Raw genomic sequence first — 23,074 nt, forward strand, 5'->3', positions numbered from 1 at the left:
GTACCTGTGAAATGGGACTACTGTTTCTGTTTACCTTCGGAATGTTATTGTAAAGGACAAATGAGATTAAGTCTGGTAAAACTTCTCTGACATATAAAAATAATTAACTTGCACATTCATTTTCTTTCTATTTTTGCTTTTCAGTCTCTTAGAAAAAAATTAAGGGGTTTTTCTGGGGTCCAGTGGTTAAGACTCTGCCCTCCCAATAAGTAGAGGGCACAGGTTCAGTCCTTGGTCGGGGACTTAAGATCCTGCATGGCTCACGGCAAGGCCAAAAATTTAAAAAAATATTAAAAAATTGCTTTTTTAAAAAAAGAAAAAATTAAGTATCTGAAAAACCATGATATATTTATAGTTCATATTTATATCTACGGCATATATAAATTACTAAGGGCTCTTCAGAAAAGGAAGACAATGGGATCTATAACATATGCCTTTCCTGTTTGCCCCAATCCTCCTTTAGTCAACAACTCTGAAGATGATTAAGCTTTAATATTTTCCTTCACAGCTTCCCTTTTCACCTAGATTGGTTAATGGAGCCAAAATTAATGTGGAGCTTGGCTTGAAGAATGCCCAAGTCCAATCATCACAGTTTTGACATTTTTTTCAAATCCTGAACAAATGTAGCAATTCCCTAACCAGACAGTGCTGATTAAGGAAAGGTAAGCAAATCTGTTCCCTAACTTTTTCTATATAAAATACAGGAACTCATTTTCAGGCCTCATACTACAGGCATTCTCTCTTTTTTTATTTGATTCCACAGTCCTTATTAGCTATTTTTACATCTCTTAGCATTTTCCTATCTCAGCAACAAATAAGAAAAAAAAAAAAAAAAAACTAATGAGGTCACTGGAGAATTGACTACTCACGGGGCAATTTTAACACTCTCCAAACAAACACACAAAACCACTGTCCAACTCAAGTGCATACTGGCTTATACAAGAATGCCCAGGATACAAAATACAATGACAACATTTAGGTAAATTGTAAACAAACAACAACAAATGATTCAATACATGAGGACAATGACCACAGCAACCAGAAGTAATTTTCTAATAAAAATAAATTGACTCTAAAACTGCGTCCCAAAAGTTTATGCTGTGAAATTTAAAACACAAACAAAAACCAACTTGGGGCCAAAGTCACTTGCTTACCTGACTGATGTCACTCATCCAGGCAGCTTTCTCCTGGCGGGAAGGTGCTAACAAGACCACAGTGAAAGGGGCAGCATCTGGAGGCTCCACCACTATTTTGAAATCCAAGTGTCCAAACACTTGGCCAGAACCTTTGGCTTCAACACACGTAAACCAAACAATTAGATGTGAATACAAAAATATGAGTGATAGATAACTGCTTTCTCAAGGTCCTAGTAATACAACCAATGTGCATTTAAGTCCAGAATCTCCTTTTAGTGATACAGTACTTCTCAAGCATGGGGATGGCTTTGTTAAGCTCATAAGCAGATGAAAGAGCTGAGATCGGTGGGTTACTCAAGACTAGGGTCCTGCTCTCCTTGTCAATTCATGGCTTTTTAAAAATTTTCCATAAATTACAGAATTCCAACATTCTAATTCAATTACTTTCTTCTCTGCTGCTGCAAAGCCACTATCACGAGACAAATTCAGTAAAATGTAAATTTCCAAAGATGGCTTAACTGGGGTCACAGGTTAAATGGGTCAACAGAATTTTTCACATATAAATGAATTCAGGGAATTTATTCTTAACATCTTCCCTGTCTCCTGAAGCAGCTCTTCTTAGCTATCAACGAATAAAAACCATAGGACTATTTAATGCTAATATAATTCTAAGTGATAGAATGTGACTTACAGTCATCATCGCTCGCATCGGGCTCCTCAACCAAGGTACATTCTATTAGAGACAGAACTCCACCTGTCTGGAAACAGACCAATTTTTCATTAAGTGGCTGAGAGTCTTGCATAGGTTGGGAAGCTGTGATTTGTAAACCTTATATTCGAACTGCCACAGAATAAACAGCAATTCAGTCTTGAAACTAATTTTTCATAGAGCCCAAAGTTAAATTTAAATGTGTAAAAGTAATTGAATTCATTGAGCTTCATGATTCTTCCCCACCATCTGACTCTCACTCCCAATGTCTGTAAAATTTAAAGAGTCGGTCTATGGGAGATTTTATGGCACCCCAGAGGCCCCACAGAGTGAATGCAGAGCAGCAAAGGGTAAAACTCTACAACCAGTAAGTGACTTAAGCAGTAGAACTCTGCTGTTGTGATGCTGGATAATATTTTCAGGCATTAATAACAGAAGGTACAGATAGGCAAACTTTTTCTGTAAAGGGCCAGCTAGTAAATTCTTTAGGCTTTGCAAGCCATATGATCTCTATTGCCACTGCTTAAATTTGCCATTTTAAAAAGCATGAAAACAGCCAGGTACAATAAGGAAGGAAATGAGTTGTGGCTGTGTTCCAATAAAACTTTATTATTAAAAAGAGGCAGCAAGCTGTGGGCCATAGTTTTCTCACTCTTGGTACTGAGTAAGATAAAATAGCATTTAGCGAATATTACACAATCAGTAGGAGAAGGCAATGGCACCCCACTCCAGTACTCTTGCCTGGAAAATCCCATGGACGGAGGAGCCTGGTGCACTGCAGTCCATGGGGTCGCTAGGAGTCGGACACGACTGAGCGACTTCACTTTCACTTTTCACTTTCCTGCATTGGAGAAGGAAATGGCAACCCACTCCAGTGTTCTTGCCTGGAGAATCCCAGGGACGGGGCAGCCTAGCGGGCTGCCGTCTCTGGGGTCGCACAGAGTCGGACACGACTGATGCGACTTAGCAGCAGCAGCAGCACACAATCAGTATACTGCAGTCATTTGACAAGATTTTTGAGCTCAGTCAACAACTAGTAATTTTGTCCAGGTTATGATTTTAATTGCCTTACTTTATGGCAATTGCATTTAAATTTCTATTATTTTGGATTTAACTGACAACAAAGTAAATGTCAAGGTTGGCAACTGTATATTACCTCACCATGATACGGTAATAATCTATTTTATGATAGTAGGCATGGGAAAGTCATAATTAAATTAACCTCAATGCCTCTTAAGTGCATGGAACATAAATGGAATAGTCATGTAAAACCAGTACCTTGAGCAGATGCAGCTTTCCTCCTGAACTTCTTGTACAAATTAAAAAGTGTTTTGTAAACAAGAAGCACTGTCTTTCTCCTTCCTTTTTCAAAGACAGTGAACCCAGGCGAACTTTACTAAGTTTCCCTCTCTCAACGGAAGGTACTTGAATAAGAGAACCTGGTGATCACAAAAGTGAAGAACACACAGTAATTAAAATTCTGTCAAGTGAGAGCAGTTCCTGATGCAAAAACACTAGGGCCTGTTTCCCAAGATACCAAGGAATTATTTGTTGTACCATCGGAACAAGCAAATCCCCTGCACTTTGAGCAGAAGAAACAATACATTGCTATGCTTTAAGAGTCACACCAATTCTTACTATTTTTGTAGAACACTTTAGATTTGATTATTTATATATAAGCTGGAAAATAAGTTTAAAAACAAAGCCATACTGAATTCAAAGAATGAGACATTTCTGCCTTCTGTCCTTCATAATCTGATGTTTATCAATTTATTTACATAAGAATAGGGTACATATTGTATAATTACATATAGTATTAAAACAACATAATAAAAAGCAAGTCAAATTTGTTTTTCCTAAAGCAATAAAGGTAGATGAATAGCATTAATATAGCCTACTTTGTATTTAAAAACATGATGCACATTTATAATGTACATTTTTAAATGTACATTATAAAAATACACAGATTATACAATTCAACACAATTTAGTGAAGGGCTATTTTTAAAGGGCAGTTATTTCAGGTTACATTTAAATTATATGTGATAAAAATTCTTTGTGAAATCTACATGGAAAAGAAACCACATAAATTCTATATGCAGAACACTCCTGTGTTCTTCCATTCAAGAAGCTAAGCAGAGATTTTATATAATTTCACTCTAATTATGACCTCCTGCTCTCCTCAAAAGGAAATTCTAATTTAAATATCAAACCAAAAAATGCTAAGAAAGATGCTTGCAAATACATTGCCTCTGACTTCTGAAATGCTCCGAGCCAGTACTATTTCTTTTTTTTATAAAGCTTTGGTTTTACTATTTCTACTATTTGTGTAATTCACCACCTACCCCAAATGCAGCTTTACAAAGACTCCTATCGGCCTCATAAGAACTATTAAATGAATATTCATCACTTAATTATGAACAGAGGTCATCACTAAGAGATGAGACTGTAGGCAACTTTATTTTCCTCTTCATACATTTCCTAGGTTTCCTGATTGGTTTTTTTTTATTGTGTTTTGGAATATAAATCTATGATTGTGGGTCACAAAACACTTACATTAACATATGACTATTCCAAACAGTACCTACCTTTACAGAGATCTAAGGATGTGCAGGAAGTAAAGAACCCAAATCTCTATGGGTCCCTGAATGCCACCCATTCAGGTGAGTGTTTAAGTGGGCTGCCTGACAAACGCATAGTCAGCATCTATTTGGTGCCTAAAGAATAACACAGAGGTAGTCCTGCGGGAGGGCGTGGGACTGGGGGACGGGGACGGGAAAGGGCTTGGTTCCAGTGATAGGAATGGGCAACAAGGAAGAGAGGTAGGTGGGAGCAAACTGGCAGAGAGCCAGGGAGCAAGTAATCAAATACGAGGAACAAAGGAAAAGTGAAAAAGCAGAAGGCAGAATGCTTAGAGGAGTAAATGAGCAAGTAATAGCCACAGAAGGATTGTACTCATGAGACCCATTGGTGGAATCAAAGCCAGAGATCTTTCAGAGGACCTGGGTTATCCTGGCCAGGAGACGGCGGTGGATTCAGCAACATAAAAACTGAAAGTCAGAAAGGGAATGGATGGGAAAAGACAGCAAGTTCTAGCTTTGCCATGGGTGGTCATGAGTCATCCAGACAGATGGGTTAGGGCCGAGCGGAAGACTGCAGCAGAGACAGGTGGACAAGTGGGCTTAAGGGTCGTTTTCAGAAAGGATATAACCGAGGCTAAGAAAACTGAATAATAATGTGCTCGTGGGTAAATGCTTCTAGTATTTAATGATTCTGTAAGTTGGAAATTTTAAAATACACTGTTAACTCATGTATTAGTCATTATTGTGAATTTTAGCTTTGAGGTAAAAAAACAAATGTTTCCTTGGCAACTATACACTAATATGCCTAATCTATAACTGCTCATCTTGGATCCAAATAAGAGACTATATGCATTAGGTATGCACAGAAATCTGTACATCTGAATTAGAAGTGAACAATTTCAACACTGGTTTATAAAATAATATTGAAAAATATGTTAAGTGGTTTTTTTTCACATTTCATCTTATGTTTGACATGATGTTTCAACACAACTATGAGACTTGAAAATTTCTAAATTATCTAGTTATTACTAGAAATAACTAGACTTTCTAGTTATTACAAATAAGTGAAATCATTAGTCTTAATGATTCTTTGCATTACCATCATCATCAGTCTATCTAATAACTGGGGTCAACTTATAAAAAAAACTTGTTTTTCAGTCACGAAATTCCCATGGTGTGGCATTTGAGACTGGCTAAAGCCCTTATTCTTATTCCATTCAGTAGTTAAAAAGACTGAAGAGCAATTTCCAGGTTATTGGATTAGGCATTTGAATAGGTGTAACTATTTCCAGACCGCATGTTACAATTTCAAAGAACACTGGTACATTGAAAGTACATGATTTTGAATCTGGGAATGATTAAAGTACCAGAAGTTTCATGTTTCATTCTCCATGCATTTAGCTTTAAATTCAGTCACTCTATTTACTTTTCCTAATTCACCTTTCTACCAGACAACGATGACTATGTATAATGGATTTTGCACAAAATGTCAACTTACAGTGCCTTTATCTTCTAATAAATATTCATATATATTTCATGTTATTGAAAATAGAAACTTATTCCAAAATTTAGATCTTGGTTTTTAAAGTTTATGTCATAATCTCACTGACTCCAGTCATTTTTATGAACATTTAATTTTCACAACAACCCTAAAAGATAGGTACTACTATTAACCCCACTTAAAAAGAGGAAGGAGCTTCCCTGGTGGCTCAGTGGTAAAGAATCTGCCTGCCAATGCAGGAGGTGCAGGTTCGATCCTTAGATCAGGAAAATCCCCCGGAAAAGAAAATGGCAACCCACTCCAGTATTCCTGTCTAGAAAACCCCATGGACAGAGAAGCCTAGTGGGCCCCAGTCCATGGGGTCACAAAAGAGTTAGACATGACATATTGACTAAACAACAAAGAAAGGAAACTGGGGCTAAAAGAAATTAAGTAAATTGTCCAGTATCACACAGCAAGGAAAGGGAGGAGACAGGATTTGACCTCCATGATGGAGCTAGCTATACTATTATTGCCTCAAACACGTACAACATTTGCTCAAGAAACTTTGAAAAGATTTTGAAAATAAATGACAATGTCAGACCACTGCTATGACACAGTCCTTTGCATCATACTCATCAACTATCTAGTAATTGGAATCAGTTTATAAAAAATAAGCTATTTCAATCAATGAATTCCCATGGATTGACATTCAAGATTGGCTATCACCCCTATTCAGAGGGGCGCTTTCAGACGACCTTATTTTTTCTAGTCTTCAGAATTAAAATTCATTTTGAGACTGAAAACACACATATTTATGCATATATGTTTGCACTCATGCATTGAACGTGTCTAGTTGGCTGCCGTCTATGGGGTTGCACAGAGTTGGACACGACTGAAGCAACTTAGCAGCAGCAGCAGTAAAAGTAATAATTGTTGCAACCAAAGCAAAACAACACAAACTTTCCAAATTGACTGTAATTGGATTATCTTCTACTTTCAGATTAAGGCCTGATTTCTTTTTAAACCACCTTTATTGAATAATTCCCAAACAGACTAACCAAACCAAACAACACAGAAAAATACTGCAGAAAGGCAAATCATTAATATCAACGTCAATACAGCAATAACATCAGATATATTAATAGCTGACAAAAGCGCCTCAAACATGTGGTTCAGAACAAGCAATAAATAAAATCTAGACATGAATCAAAGAGAGAGGTGGCTCCTGATTGGTTTTCCTGGTGCAAGGAAAAAAAAATACGATTTCTTCACTGTATTCAAAACCTTCCAGCATTTTTCATCATAGATGCTTTTTCCAACTTAGAGATATATTAAACGTTTATGTGTAATAATAATACTCATCAATCCAAAGTCCTTTCAGAAATTGAATACTAGTTATAGAAACTTTTGTTTCCATTTTCACATATTACAAAGCTCAAGTCCTGTAGTCAGTATTTTTCGGTGGACTCCAAACATAAGAAAAATACAAAACAAGACAGCTGACATTCAAAACTGCATTTCAACAAGCAATTCAGTGTCACCCATTGTCCGTTTTCCAGGTGCCTATAATGGAAAGCATTGAACTAGGCAAGAGAGAATTCATAAATAGTGCCCTGCAGAGTTACAGTTGCTGGGATAGACAGGCAAGCAAACACGTAGAAGAAGACGAGATGCACGCACCAGGAGCAAGGGCGCTTGGAAAGGAGGAGGAGAGTAAACTCATTCGCACTGGAGGGGAGAGAGGGGGAAGTGAGGAAATTTAAAAGGCTCTGATCTGAGCCTGGCAGGACAAGAGGACCTTCCGCAGGCACCAGAAACATGGATGAGGGAACCCCTGGTCCCCAGGGCCCTACACATGTAAAGGCACAGAGGCAGACGATGCCAGGAGGCAGGAAGCTGATACAGGGACGCAGTCTGTGAAGAGGGATGGAGGCGGATTAGGAAGGCCTGGTGCCGTCAGCGTGATAGTCCACTATTACTTAAAGAAAAATTAATACTTCAAGTCAAAAATGCGAAAGCTATCATATCCTCAAATATACTTCCAAACTTTAACATATGTGTGACTTCTCCCCTTGTAAATAAATAATGGAAAATAGAACAGCATGTGTTAAATTTTTTAAGTGTTCTGTGCAAAAATTAATGTGTGCAGCACAAATAATGTCTTGTTTGATGAGGTAAAAAAAATGTTTCAGGCAGCACATTTTGGTAGGCACTAGAAATGCAAATATCTTCAATTAATATTGGCACGTTATAAACAGAAACTACATTAAAGGTTAATTCGAGTTCCAAATGTATATGCCACTCCTCCCCAAGTTCAAAATTATGACTGTGTGCAATATACTGCCTGAAATCGACTCTGTGAGGGCATGTTCCCCTCCCTCAGGACACCTACGCACTTGCAAAGAATTTCAAGTGTGGTTTTTACTTCGTGTACTTTGTAATAAGAACCACGGAGGAATATGCACTGTCATGGCATAGCTTCTCTACAGTTTCCAGCATAAATATCTTCCACTCTTCAAAGGCTTAATTTACTGGGTGATGCCCCCAAAGCACACCCCTCAAACGTGATACCTTGGCCATCGCCAAAGTATGGCAGGGCAAGTTGACACATTTCATCTAGCAACTGGAGTTACCAACTGAATCAAGTCATATCGTGTGGGGCCGATCCAGAAGTGCTGATGAAAAATGGGAACAAGAGACAGCTGTTTTCACTGCGGACATTGTCCCCTCTCCTATGGGAAAGGGCTTTGAGTGAGGCAAGTTTCTCCTGGGCCTTTGCCTGGATGTCGTCACCACCTGGCACTGCCACTCCAATCGGCCAGACCAATCTGTCCTCCTTGGAGCTGTAGAGAATGTCCGGTCCACTGAGGAGCAGGGTCCAGTCAGAATGTAACTTACTGTCCCACTCGTGCTTTACTAGTATTGTGTTGCTGTTTTTCATGGCCCCTGAAAAGAAACAGCACAAAGGTGGGCCTCAACCACAGCCTCGGCCAAGGCCATGGGGACGTCCTGCATGAACAGCATCAAGCAAACAGCCTAATCAAGCCTGCTCCACCACGCTTTCCTGGATCTGCCTGTGATAGGTGACAGATACAGAGACCACTTAGCTGGTGAGTCCGCTGAACAAGGACTTACCTTGGCGGATGAAAGTCTGGCTGGTGTCCAGCAAAATATCACAGCCCTCGACGATCATTCTTTCTATGGCAAGGTTCTTCCTTATGTTTTCGGTGTCGCTCACTTCATCATGCATGACCCTGTCAAATACAATACAGGACCACAGTGAGAGATCTTCTATTATCCCAGTGGGTAAGCAACAGAGCTCCATCTGGGAAGCAAGGGTTTGACCTTGTATCAGTTTAACTGGAGATGTAGGGTAAGTCACACTGGACTTCTAACCTTCATCAAGTCATGACTCAAAGCAAAGCAAATGGAGTATTCTGGGACCGTTGCTTATAAACGCAACAGGAAAGCAACACATTATTTTATGAACAGCTTCTTTCATTGAAATTAGGATGCCGTTTCTTAGAGGTGGAGCAAACTAGAGACCTTTATACTATATACACTATTTATATTTGTCCCTTATAAGTTAAAGGAACACAGCTGTAAAGAAATGCCTGAAACACTGAAAAGTCACTGATCAATCGAAAATATACATTCTCCAACTTCTTACCAAATATGAATACAAAAACGCAACTAACCATCTTCCTATTATAATGAAAGAAATGTGAATCTTTTCAAACTTAAACCAAAATGTGTCTAATCTCAATTATATAAACTTAAATGACATAAAATCATTTTCAAAGATTTTATATAATTATACTTATTATATAAATGTTATATATATATAATTTTTTCTTGGTTAAAATTATTGTGCATGCTGATTTAGCACCATCTCAGAAGCTAGCATTTAATGTTCAGGGGAATCTGAGAAGCCGCTTATGTCTTGCTTCTTGTTCCCGCGGACATAAACATTCAGTTCAGTTCAGTCATGTCCGACTCTTCGCAATCCCATGGACCACAGCATGCCAGGCCACCCTGTCCATCACCATCTCCCAGAGTCTACATCAGGTCTTCACAAAAGACTAACATGCTACTTTGCCATATCAAGCCTTTATTATAAATTCTTCACGTACCTGGACAGTTCCTCTAGTTTGGATTTCGCAAACTCCAGACTTTTTCTCTCCACATGCTCATGGGGTGTATGAGCCAGGAGTTCATGAAGCGTGATGATATACCTGGGGATCTAGAAGCAAAGCAAGGCCAGCGTGAGCAGGAGGGCCGGGTGAGTAACACTAGACCTTCTCTACTGCACCATCACCACTTCTGAAGAGCTCATCTCTACTCTGACACGTCTGGCTGTTTTACAAATATATTTTTTAAAATAGTTATTTATTTGGCTCTACTGGGTCTTAGTTGCACATCTGGGATCTAGTTCCCTGACCAGGGATCAAACCCAGCTCCCCTGCATTGGGAGTGCGGAGTCAGCCACTGGACCACTCAGTTTGAATATTAGGCTTCAAACATTTGTTTGAATCCCCACAAACTAATATTTTTAAGAAATACATTTAAAATGAACTATGTTTCAAACCTCACACACGCGAAAACTTCACCAAGAACACATGAAGATAATAAGGCACAAAGAAACAACTGTTTCTTTAGATTTTTAATATAATCATACATTTCTCAATCATAATTTTTGAAAACTGGTTCATAGAGGAAAAGATACAGTTATCAGCAAGTCACTTGAGTCTGTATTTTAGATTTATTTGTCTGTTTACAATTTTTTTATTGACAATCCTATTGCAATGTTCTCTTTAAGAATCAAAATGTGGGAAAAGATATGTTTACCCTTATTACATTCTGATCCCGCTTTACCTCAACTCATCCTTCTAGCAGTAAGCAGTATTGCTTAATTAGATCATTTGTTTATGCTTTTATTAATGAACAGACTATCTATCTGAATTCTCTCAAAAGCAGAAACGCCACCAACCCTGTGGAGGATTTAATAGAACACAATGAAGAATTAACTCAAGTTAAATATGTTGATTTAACTCGACATATTTTTTACTGGCTTATAAACAAAAAATTGTTAGAAAGCAGGGGCAGTGGGTTTAATTTTAATAAAAACCTGCATGAACAACAGCTACCATAATTCTGTCTGCTATGGGTCAGATTGGGAGTTTGAGGTTTGCATCCAATCCTCCAGCAAAACATAAGGATCATTTCCCCACTTTTTGGACAAGGACACAAGGCATGAAGACGTTCCATAACTTGCCCAAAGCGGCCTCACAGTAAATGGCAGAGCCAACTATGAGCCCAGCTCTGACCAGTGCACTAGTCTAGTGGGTGTCTCTGCAGGGACTGGGGTCTTACTCAGCCTTTGAAAGGACCCCTAAGAATGAAGAAAGTAAAGCAGCTTCCCAAGACTCTGTGGGTAGCTCCTTTCATGTTGACCTGAGGCATTGGCAGCTCTATCTACAAATCTGCTTTTCCTCTCTTGCCTTCACTGGGTCATTTGCTAATATTTACTGCATACCCAGATTACCCATGGGTACAGAGGGCAGTGCCCTAAGCGCAGACATCTATCAGCAGTTCATACTCTAGGATCATGTCCTAGAGACTGTCATCAAGTCAAGGTTTTGGAAGTGCAGTATCCTCAGTTATAGGAAGATGGGTCACAAGAGAACCCTTCCTCTGAAGCTAATGTGAGGAGGCTTTGTGACTCTCTACCCCATAAACTTTTCACTAAGACAGCTGGTTGGGCCATTCCTTTTGGTGAAGGCTGCTGGGATAAGTATGCTTTCAAATATCCCTTTTGTACAATGCCATGACTGATAAAAGTTTGCCTCTAAGTTAGTAGTTCTACAGGAAAATCAAGGCAATCAATAGCTAAGGTACTCAACTTTTCATAACAAGTGGAGGGCAGGAGTGGGAGAGCCTGACTGCTTATAATGTTCTGAAAATCCACAAAACTAAGCTCAGTCAATAGCTTCATGGTCCTCCCCCAATCATTAAATCTATTTTAGAAAGCTCCCTGGCTAAGTGTCAAGTGGATGGATTTGAAAGTAACTGGCCCATCTCACTTTCTGGTAGAGAAACGAAGAAGCCTGAAACGACCAAAAAGCAGGCGAAGGACTTCTGCAGAGAGAAATGGACAGCGCTCCAGAGAGCTCATCTGACATATTCAAGAACTGATTATAAATCTGTCCCCGCAAAAGACCTTGGAGCTTCCCAGGTGGTGCAGTGGTAAAAAAAAAAAAAAAAATCCACATGCAAATGCAGGAGACATAGGAGATGTAAAAGACAAGGGTTCGATACCTGGGTTGGGCCGGAAAAATCCCCTGGAGTAGGAAATGGCAACCCACTCCAGTATTCTTGCCTGGAAAATTCCATGGACAAAGGAACCTGGTGGGCTACAGTCCATGGGGTTGCAAAGAGTCAGATAAGACTGAGCGCGCATGCACGTGCACGCACGCGCACACACACACACACACACCCCCTCCATGGGGTCACAAAAAGTCAGATACGACTGAGTGTGCGCACACACACACCCCAAAACCCAAGGATCATAGTAAGTATTGTCTAGATGAATCATAATTCTTTCAATTATGAAATAATACTGTCACCTTTAGACACTAATTAGCTTGCTCTTTAGTTACAGTAAATAGGTAAGTAGAGCAGCAAGTGGCTACTTCCTGGAGGACCTCTAACAGCACTGTCCTTCTCAGAAGCAGATTTCATGATTTGCTCATCTATGGACATATGAGCGGCTGAAGACAATTTAAACAGTACTAGCCAAACCACTGTTTTTGCTAAATAAAAATTAAGTTAATCACTACTGTATTGTCTATAACAAATATCTTGATAACACAAACTTTCTTGTCTGATATTAATAGTCCAATTGAGGATAAATTCACTGCATCATCAATTAAGGATACATTCACTATAATTCCTCCATGTTTCCATAGCTCAGCCTAATTCACTCACAGTAACAACTGACTTACTCAACAAACAGCCCAGAAGAGGTGGAATATAACACTTCTCTAAATATACACAGGCTAAAAGTTTCCATTTACTTCTCTTCCTCCTTCGGCCCCCATACCAACTTTTGCCTCCATATCTAGACTCGGCAGTGGCCTCTTGGCAGTATGAGCTAAGGTCACCTCTTCCACTCTTGATCTAAGGAAAAAAGCATCACACCCCAGTCTTATCCCAAGGTGTCCAGCTTACGTTGAAGCAAGGTGGATGTGCAGAAGTACCACAGCTAATACAATTTATGCAGAGGGAAGCAGACCGTCTGAGGGAGTAAACGCCTCAGGGCTCCTCAGGGAAAGGATCAAAAGGGAACAAGAAATATAGAATGAACCTAGCAAGAAAAACCTTCAAGTTTCTAGAAAGGGCAGTTTTCTCCCAAGTGCTCTACATGGTCTCTCCTAGGAAGAAGGCAGGAGGGAGAATAAGGCATTTGGGCAGCAACTCCAATGTTTTCTGCTCTTGGTCTGTTCCAAATAGCTACAGAGAAGGAAAACAGTTTTGGAGAAGCAAATAAATAAGAGCAGAATTCAGCACTCTTTCAATTTGCACATTTCTTGCAGTTGCACCAATTCTGGCTAAATTCTTTTAAGTTTGAGGCTTCTTCCAGCACCCGCTGGTTACCCTAGTCTTAAAAAAAAACAGACAATCTCAACATCTGACCCTTTAGCTTAATTCTAGGATCTGGAGGGAGGGATCTGAGACTCTTAGAAGGTTAGTTAGTTACCCAGCTCAAATTTCTAGTCTGGTCCCCCAGAGAGCCAGGGATCTGGGAGATATTTAGAGCTCAACTGTCCCAATTTCAAACTTAAGAAACAGAAATTCAGATTGGTTCAGTTAAGTTTCCCAATGCTACCACTGAAGGGAGAGCAGGACATGCAGGTCTCCTAAATACTCCCAATCCAATGGTCCCTTTTGGACATTATGGAAATACATTCCCTGGGATCAATCAAATTGCCAAGTTGTTGTTATCGGGCTTAAACTCCAGGGGGAGAAAAGAAGGTTAGAAGAAGACTATCTCAGCATTTTTAAGAAATCCAAAGGCCTTTCCATTCCAATCCAAAGACCTACATTCAACTGTTTGGACACCTGACCTAAAATTCAAGTACAGTTATTGCATTTTAAACCACTGAGAGACTCACACCAACGGAAATAAACAATACTTGAAAAGGCATTCGTGGGCTTTCAGGAAGGGAGTGAGGCTCCTCTCTGAATGTTCCATGCATCTTTCACAATACTACCTTTGTTTATCCACCTGAGTTGAGGGTTGCTAGGCAGACAGGATTTAGAGAATTTAATCATAACCTAGAGCTAATTGCCAAAGATTCAAATAGACTCTCAGAACATTGAATAAAATTTTGTTTCACTCTAAACAAAATCTCAAATTATAATTTTGTATAAGGTTTTTAAAATGCATTTTTTTTCTTTGTAGTTTCTCGTATGGAATATTTGTTCAGAGAGGCAAAGAGTTAAACAATTCAGTTCCATGGTGAAGAAAAAACACAACGACTTTACAAAGTTTCACTATACTTAAGTTGTTACATATGCATCCTTTTGATTTTTTAAAATCTTACTAAACTTCTACAGTGACTTCCAGGATTTCAAGCAGGAGAGACAAACTTGAAGACAAACAATTATGAACCAGAGCAGCATCTCTCTCGGAGGCTACGGAACGATCAGCTGAGGTCAGAGATACCCGTTCAGAGGGACAAAGCTCTCCACAGAAGCCATAACACACATGATTAGAAGAGTCGGTTTGCCACATAACAATTTGGAGGGCTGGACTGAAGCCCCACAAATTCCACAACAGGAACACTCGATGCTTTTCCAAAAGAACAAAATCAACACTTTTTAAAAGGACAGGAGATTCAATTCACATTTTGGCCTCAGCAGTTCTCTCTAAAGAGTGGTGAAGTTTTACATACAGGAAAGGACGCAAGTGCACTTGATCCTTGGGGTTGCTCTAACCCCCAAAAGTGAAGGTTGGGACAAGCCCTAGATTCACTGGAGCAACCTGACTAGGGGCCAGGAGTCCCCAGGCCTAGCCAGGGCCTCTGGCTCCTTCGTCTCCCCACAGCCTCTGTGATGGGGAAGGTCCTCCTTGTGCTCTGCTGAGCTCCAGCCAAGGGAGACTCGGCAGCAATGAGAACAGGGCAGGAAAACAAACACCTTCCCAGCAGTCCTTCCTACCCCCCACCCCACCCGCCGGCCTCAGAACCTTTTATGCAACCAGCCCGCACTGGAACATTTGCACGGCAGCCTATTTCTGTAAACCCAATAATATTTTTAAACACGCTGGAGGAGGAGACTCCATGGAAGAGGTCTGTGAGGAATCTTTCTGCAGAGAGAAATTTGTGCTGCTTTTCAAAAAAAAAAAATCACTCCTGATTTAATTGTCTCAAAAATGCCTGGTCTTCTTACAAACACTAGACAGACTGGAGAGAATATGTGGCAAAGATTTGTTTATCTCAGGGTCAAGCTCAAGATGACAGAGGAGGTATCACAACCTCCCACAGGGAACACGGGCACGTCTCATGCTGGTCACACCGGGTATCAGTCACATCGAGCTGGAATCAAGGACTTACAAGACACATCCTGGGTGACTTACCTGAAACATTGGATATGTCAAGAACGTCTCCAGCATCCTCCCCTCACAGGCAGGGTTGGCTTCATACTGTTTTAAGAGTTTGTCAAAGTCTCTGTTTTGCTTACAATTGGCGAGCACTTGGAGGCTGTACTGGTGATTACGCACAAATTCTTGATAAATGTTCAGCATGGGGAGCAAAATATCAAACAGGTCAGCTGGAAAGAAGAAGCAAACATGGCCGTCTCTCAGTAAATTATCCACGGGACAGGGACAGACTGCTCACTCTGCAGGAATGGCAGAGAGCGGCTCCCGGAGCCAGGTTTCAGGCTACACGGCCCAGGGCAGATGCCAGAATGACTGACTTGGTAGAATGCACCCCGAGGCAGAGCCCAACTCTAGTCCCCAAAGAACCTTGACGGGCCACGGGGAAGGGTCAAAAGGGCAGAGGCCCCATGCCCACAGAAGCTCCCAGGTCATCAGGGAAGTTCAAACAACTTAGGATGAGTAACGTTGAAGCTGCTTTACTCTTTATTGCAGCCACATTAAGAGAAACTTTTCAAAGCATGCACTTACCTAAAATTAAAGTAGGCCAGTTGGCTATTCTTGCCTTCAGTCCTTGATGAAATATTTCGTGAAGAAACATGATTGTTTCACTATAAAAAAAAATGGAAAAAATAATATAATTTAATCACTATAAAGTATCTAGTTTGTTAAAGAAGTTCACTGAATCCTTAAAGCCTTAAGTACATGATATACATGTCTCTGAGGGCCTTGGAACCATACAATCAATAAAGACATGGATTATATCAGCCCCCAGAAAGCAGTTTATCTTTCAACAACCCGAAAACCTCAGTGAAAACTCTGAGCTAAGCCCCAAATACTGGAAGACAGTAAGCACCAAATCAGTGTCATATAGTCCTCTTTATCAACTTACAATATTGATAAAAACAGCTTTCTCTGTTAGGATGTAGCACTTCAACTGATAATCAGAAAATTAGTTAAGATCCTTCTCTTCAGATTTAATTCTAAATGATAATTCAGCCAACATTCTCTCTCTCTCACTAAAATGAGTTTTGACAGAGACGAAGACTTGACAGACCTCTACCACAACCACTCCTAAAACCCTCATGCCAGAAAGGTAAAGGAATCTTCTGTAAAGAATGTAGCCTACATGAATATATTAGAATGAAGATTGCATCAATTAAAGATCCAAATTTCTAGAAGGTTTAAGAAGGGGAGTTATCAAAGTAACATTTGCTTTCTCCTCACCAGAATTAATCTACTGGAACAAGCCTTTGAAGGTTTTTCTGAACTAACACATCAACACAACCAAAGACAGGATTATTCATGTCAGTGACATACTTGGGTTTGTTATAAGTCAAAGTCCACAACAAGAAACATCAATGGGAAATCCTTACTTTCTGTGAATGGCCCATGGAACACGATAGATGCTCCTGTAGACTGTGATTTGTTTTCTTTCATAGAAATTTTAACTAAGCAGTGTTTATTGTTTTAGGATTTCGACCAAATCTACTTTGGTAGGTATTGTAGATTAGTCCTTCAATCTTCATTCCATCGTCCTTCTAGGTAGAGAGGACGGAGAGCTAAAATTACATTTTCCAGAGTCCCTTGCAGAGAGGGTTCTAGATGTAAATTCAGTCCCACCCATGGACACACATGGTAAGACATGAAAGGCAGCAGCAGAGGCCATCTTCCTGTTACTGAAAGTCAGTCATGCACATGTATTTTGGGGGCAATTTCAGTGCCTAGCCTCAGTGGTCTAGTTTCTAGGCACCAGTTTGGTGTGGTTGAGAGGCAGCTGCGGTGGCAACAGCAGAAGCTAGTTTTCTAACCTCTGGGTTATATTTGTGGTGCTGTGCCCTTGAATTCAGTGGTCCAGGCCTGCTGTCTGACTTGTGCTCCAGCCCTTCCTAAGGAAGCAGTGAATTCCCTCCAATCACAGAGGAGGTTCCTCTTGCCTACACTGAAAACTAACTGGCATATCTACCTTCATATTTTGGTATTTAAATAGAAAACAGGTGAAACAATTCTTGGTGACTCCAATATGCGCACAAACAACATTCCAATGACCTGGCCTCTCTTGGGTGTTTGAACCTCTTTCTCCGAAGGTCTTGTCTTTCACTGACCTCAGACAACACTCTTTTAATCGTACCCTAGACCGTCTCGTTGTCCATAACTGCATCCTCTCCCTTATCTCAGTTTCAGGGACACTGCTCTGTGACCATCCCCTTACCTCCGAGTTCATTATCTTTAGAAACCTGACTCCCCAAATCCCTTCCCACCATCAGGACCTGAGACCATTGACCCTGCTACCTTATTACTGACCAAAATCCCCTCACAACATCATTTCCCATTCTCCACAGTTTAGATCTCATGGTTCAGTGTTATAACCCCTTCCTTGCACACACCTTCAACTCCCTTCTGTTTTCAGTTCATCATATTAGCCTCATACACACCAATACTAGTTAAACTCTACCCTTTGCCCACTCTATACCTGCACCTATGCAGCTGAAGGTGGTTAAGAACAACATAAAACCATCCTGAATAGTCTCATTGTAAAGTCATAGCCACAAGTCTAATATCTAGCAGTTCTATTACATTTCCCTCATCCATTCACTGCCCTGTTCTCCTTGATTATCATTTCACACCTTTTCCTCTCTTCCCTGACTCCAGCACTTCCCTCCCATCAGCACTGCCACTTGCTATGCTTGATTCCTAACCACACGATGTGTCCAGGTATTATTCCTTCCCTGTCCATGCTCCCACTTAAAGTCAAGCTCTTGACTTGTTCACCACATTCTATCCACTTCTGCCTGTGCAAGTACCCTGCTTCAGCAATTCTTCCCTCTCTTTCCCATAACCCTTCCCCCTACTGCCTCATCACTGTTGGTGTCATTTTTATCCCATCTAAACACATGCACAAACACACACACAACTTTATATTTCTTTATTTACCTCCAGGTACCACTCTGTTTCTCTGATCCTCTTTATAGCAACCCTCCTTGAAGTAGATTTCTATACCAACTCTTTCTAATTCCAATTCCCCTTCTCACCAAATCAGGTTTTGGTCCCTCATCAAAATTGCTAATAAGCTCCAAGTCATTAAACCCACAGTCAACTCTCAGTTATTGTTTTATTTGACCTTTTGACATAGTTGTTTGTTCCTGCCTGCACTGGTTTCCAGGACAACCCATCTCCTGGTTTGTATCCTACAACCCTAGCTGATCCTCTTCATTATAATTTTTTGAAGGGGTACAGCTGCTTTACAATGTGGTGTTAATTTCTGTTGCGCACAAGTGAATCAGCTATATGTATACATATATCCCCTTCCTCTTGAACTTCCATCCCATTACCCCAATCCCATCCATCTAGGTCAACACAGAGCACTAAGCTGAGCTCCCTGCTCTATGCAGTAAGCTCTCACTAGCTTTCTACTTTACACATGTCAGTGCACACAAGTCAATCCTAATCTTCCAGTTCATCCTACAGTCCCCTCCCTGCTGTGGCTCTTCATACTCCTAACCTCTAAATGTTGAAATATCCCAGGGCTCAGTCCTTGGTCCTCCTCTCTCATTTATTTGTACTCACTCCCTTGGTAATCACATTCAGACAAACAACTTTAAACACTATTCATATGCTATTAGACTCCAAAATTTATACCCCCAGCCCTGAACTCCTCCCCTGAACTCCAGACGAACATCCAACCCTGCTCCCTTGATTTCTACATCTGGCTAACAGCATCTCAGACTTGACAAGTTCGAGATAAAAACTCTTGGTCTTTTCCCATAAACTTGTTCTTATGTCAATCTTCCCCATTTAATAAATAGCAGCTCCATCGTTCTAGTTATTCAGACCCAAAACCCTGGACTTTCCTTCAAAATCCACTTCAAGCTCATCAGCAAATCTTATTGGCTCTATGTTAAAAACACACCCAGAATTTAATCACTTATCACTACCTCCATCATCTCTTGCCTAGATTACTGCACTAGCCCCACCTAATAGGCCTCCCTGCTACAGTCGTCTCTCACCTGGTTTATTGAAATAGGCACAAAACTGATCTGCCCACAGTCTATACTCAAAAGAGAAAACCAGGGGGAACTTTTAAAACCTAAGTCATGTCATGGAATGCTTCTCCTTAAAACCCCACCAATCTCTCCCCATCTCATTTAGAGTAAAAGAAAACATCTTTACAATGCCTTAACTGTTACCCCTCTGACATCTCCCTTCATCTGCTCTGACGCTGGCAAGCCCGGCATGCTCCAGCCTCGGGCCCTCTGCACAGGGCACCTCCTCTGTGTGCGTCTCTCTCCCCTCGGGCAGCCACATGGCTTGCCTTCTCATCAACCGCAGTCTCTGCTCAAATGTTAATGTATCATTGAGGTCTTTCTAAAAACTGGCTATAGAAAAACTATGGGACATTCTCATAATGTAATACCATGTAGCAATCTTTTGAAAAATAGAATACTGTCTCTATATATCAAATATGGAAAGATGTCCAGGACATACTGTTAAGTTTAATACGTACCTGTAAAAAGCAGGCACGTGTTAAAGTACTTGCCTTTTGTGTTAGAAGGGGGGGAAATAAAATTATATTCAAATTCGATTGACCTACATCAAGAACACTGTAAGGCTATATAGAAAACTAATGAAAACAGTTACAGATAGCAAGTGAGGAAAATGGGGTAGGGAGAGACAGAGTTCAAAGCTGTTTGATGTTCTCATGTTGTTTTAATTTTTTTAACCATGTTTTGGTTAAATGCATGTTTTTATCTACTTAAAAAACAAATAAATAACTAAAATGTTAAGTAAAATAGAATGCTGGAGTGGGCCGCCATGCCCTCCTCCAGGGAATCTTTCCAACCTAGGGATTGAACATGAGTCTCATGTCTCCTGCATTGGCAGGTGGGTTCTTTACAACTATACCACCTGGGAAGCTGAAGCAGCACTCAAAAACAAATAAATAACTAAAATGTTAAGTAAAATACCCTAACAGTCCCCTTTCTCCCTTCTCCCCTTTCCTTCTTTATTTCTTCCACAGCACTAATCACAATATAAAATACTGCTGCTGCTGCTGCTGCGTCGCTTCAGTCATGTCCAACTCTGTGTGACCCCATAGATGGCAGCCCACCAGGCTCCCCCGTCCACGCAAGAACACTGGAGTGGGTTGCCATTTCCTTCTCCAATGCATGAAAGTAAAAAGTGAAAGTGAAATCGCTCAGTCGTGTCTGACTCTTAGCGACCCCATGGACTGCAGCCTACCAGGCTCCTCCGTCCATGGGATTTTCCAGGCAAGAGTACTGGAGTGGGGTGCCATTGCCTTCTCTGATAAAATACTGCATCTTTCACTTATTCACTATTCATTGTCTATATTCCCACATCAGAATTTAAGTTCTATGAAGGCAGGGACCTTCTGCTTTGTTCACTGATGAATCCTCAGCAGTAAACGCACTACAAATATTTATTGAGCAAATAAATTTACTAAGAGATCCTCAGACCCTCTGTTTATTTTTGTTCTTCCTAAAGTACTTCTGTATAAGTTACATGTGAAGACCTATTAATCACTTCCATTTCCCTCAGGTTATGAAGGAGGTAATTTTCCCCAACACACACACAACGACAAGATGTCAGAGGGGTAGCAGTAGGTAATGCCATGTCAAATAGAAAAAAAGAGAGAGAGAAAAAACTAGATGCCAACATACCAGATAAAAATAAGAAAACATGGGCTAATAATGAAACACCAATGACAGCTTCCTTATTTTCAATATCATAAGCTCATGCAGGTGAATTTATGATACCTCTTCTTTTACGAGTGAAGTTAAACTTCCTTTAAAAACTACAGATAGGTTTTTCACACAACTTTTACTTATCCAAGACAAACCTGTTGAGAAAAATACTGCTGACGTCGTCGTGGCTGATGGGGGGCTTCTTGGAGCTGGCCGCCATGCGCAGGGGCCGCAGGAAACCATTGACGAGGATGTAGAGCTGGTGAACGTACTCCGACTCGGCCTCCACCATGGTGAACACGATCTGGTTTCTCTTCCTCATGCTTTCGGCGTGAGGAGAACAAATGTAATCCTGCACGATGGTCTTCCATTTCCTTCTACATAACCACCCTCGCATGAAGCTCTGAACCTACAGAGCAGCGGCAACAAAACAGAAGTGAATCTCAGGGAGGGGTGAGGCCGGCTTCTTAAGCTGGTCGGTAGGGTGTCCATCCTGTGCCGCGGGTATCGTGCTCCTTCACTGGAGCACTGGTGGGCCCACCACAGAATAAATAATGTCAGGTTTGGACCAGATAGCAGGAAAAAAAAAAAAGATGATTTTTAAAACAATATTTTTCCTTAGCTTTTCAAGTTTCTTCAATAGCTTAAGCTGTTTAGGCCTGACTAGAAGGACAACAGAATATAATAATATTACACACATTTAGTTGTTAACATTTCAAGAAAGGAATAAATCGAAGGCTTATTCTTTAACAACATAAAGTCAGGTATTAACATTTTTTAATTGTGGTAAAAAAAAAAAAACACACGCATAACATAAAACGTACTGTTTTAACCATTTTTAAGTGTATAGTTCAGTAGTGTTAAGTAAAATCACACTGTTGCACATACAGATCTCCAGAACATTTTCATCTTGTGAAACTCAAACTCTATAATCGTTAAACAACTCTCCATTTCCCCCTTCCCTCAGCCCCTTGTATTTCCCATTCTACTTCCTGTTTTTATGAATTTAACTACTTTGGATAACTTACATAAGTGGCATCATTCAGTATCTTTTTGTAACAGGCTTATTTCACTTAGTATAATGGCCTCAAGGTTCATCCGTGTTGTAGCATGTGTCAGGATTTCCTTTCTTTTTAAGGCTGAATAATATTCCACTCTGTATATGTATGTGTGTATAGATATATAACATTTTGTTTATCCATTTATCTGTTGATGAACATTTGGGGTGCTTTCACCTCTTGGCTATTACATATAATGCTGCAATGGATACAGGAGTGCAAGTATCTCTTCAAAATCTTGCTTTCAATTATTTTGGATAAATATTCAGAAGTGTGATTGCTGGTAGTTCTATTTTTAAATTTTTGAGCAACCACCATACTGTCTTCTATAACAGTTGAGCCATTTTACAATCTCACCAACAGAGCACAAGGGTTCCAGTTTCTTCGTATCGTCAACAATACTTGTTATTGGGTGTTTGGGTTTTTTATAGTAGTCATCCTAATGGGTGTGCGATAATATTACACTGAGGTTCTGATTTGTACTTCCCTGATGCTTAGTGATGTTGATCATCTTTTCAAGTGTTAGTGATTTCTCTAAAGAAGCATCTTTGAAAGAAATGTGTATCATCTTTGGAGAAATGTCTACTCAAGTCCTTTGCCTATTTTTAAATTGGGTTTGATTTTTTGTTATGGCTATTTGAGGTTTTTTTTTTTAAGCTTAAAAAAAAAAGTGTTAGACATCAACTCATCTGACCCCTTCTTTTTACAGATGAGTAAACTAAATTTCTTGGTTAAGTTACACAG

At 40.1% G+C, this 23,074-nt stretch overlaps 1 protein-coding gene across 5 annotated transcripts in view; it reads right to left on the minus strand.

Moving 5' to 3' along the window:
- The window catches only part of RASGRF2 (Ras protein specific guanine nucleotide releasing factor 2), a 260,971-nt gene that overhangs the window by 136,671 nt on the left and 101,226 nt on the right, over window positions 1-23,074 (minus strand). For all 5 annotated transcript variants that reach the window (XM_006065110.4, XM_006065111.4, XM_006065112.4 and 2 more), the window contains 8 exons: window positions 21,428-21,681; window positions 16,102-16,181; window positions 15,550-15,743; window positions 10,043-10,152; window positions 9,045-9,163; window positions 3,124-3,284; window positions 1,828-1,894; window positions 1,155-1,291 (listed from right to left, as the gene is read on the minus strand). In XM_006065110.4, coding sequence (XP_006065172.3) covers window positions 1,155-1,291; window positions 1,828-1,894; window positions 3,124-3,284; window positions 9,045-9,163; window positions 10,043-10,152; window positions 15,550-15,743; window positions 16,102-16,181; window positions 21,428-21,681 — 1,122 coding nt within the window. The remainder of the gene's footprint in view (window positions 1-1,154; window positions 1,292-1,827; window positions 1,895-3,123; window positions 3,285-9,044; window positions 9,164-10,042; window positions 10,153-15,549; window positions 15,744-16,101; window positions 16,182-21,427; window positions 21,682-23,074) is intronic.

This window comes from Bubalus bubalis, chromosome 9 (genome assembly GCF_019923935.1).
Source record: "Bubalus bubalis isolate 160015118507 breed Murrah chromosome 9, NDDB_SH_1, whole genome shotgun sequence".
Lineage (NCBI taxonomy): Eukaryota > Metazoa > Chordata > Mammalia > Artiodactyla > Bovidae > Bubalus > Bubalus bubalis.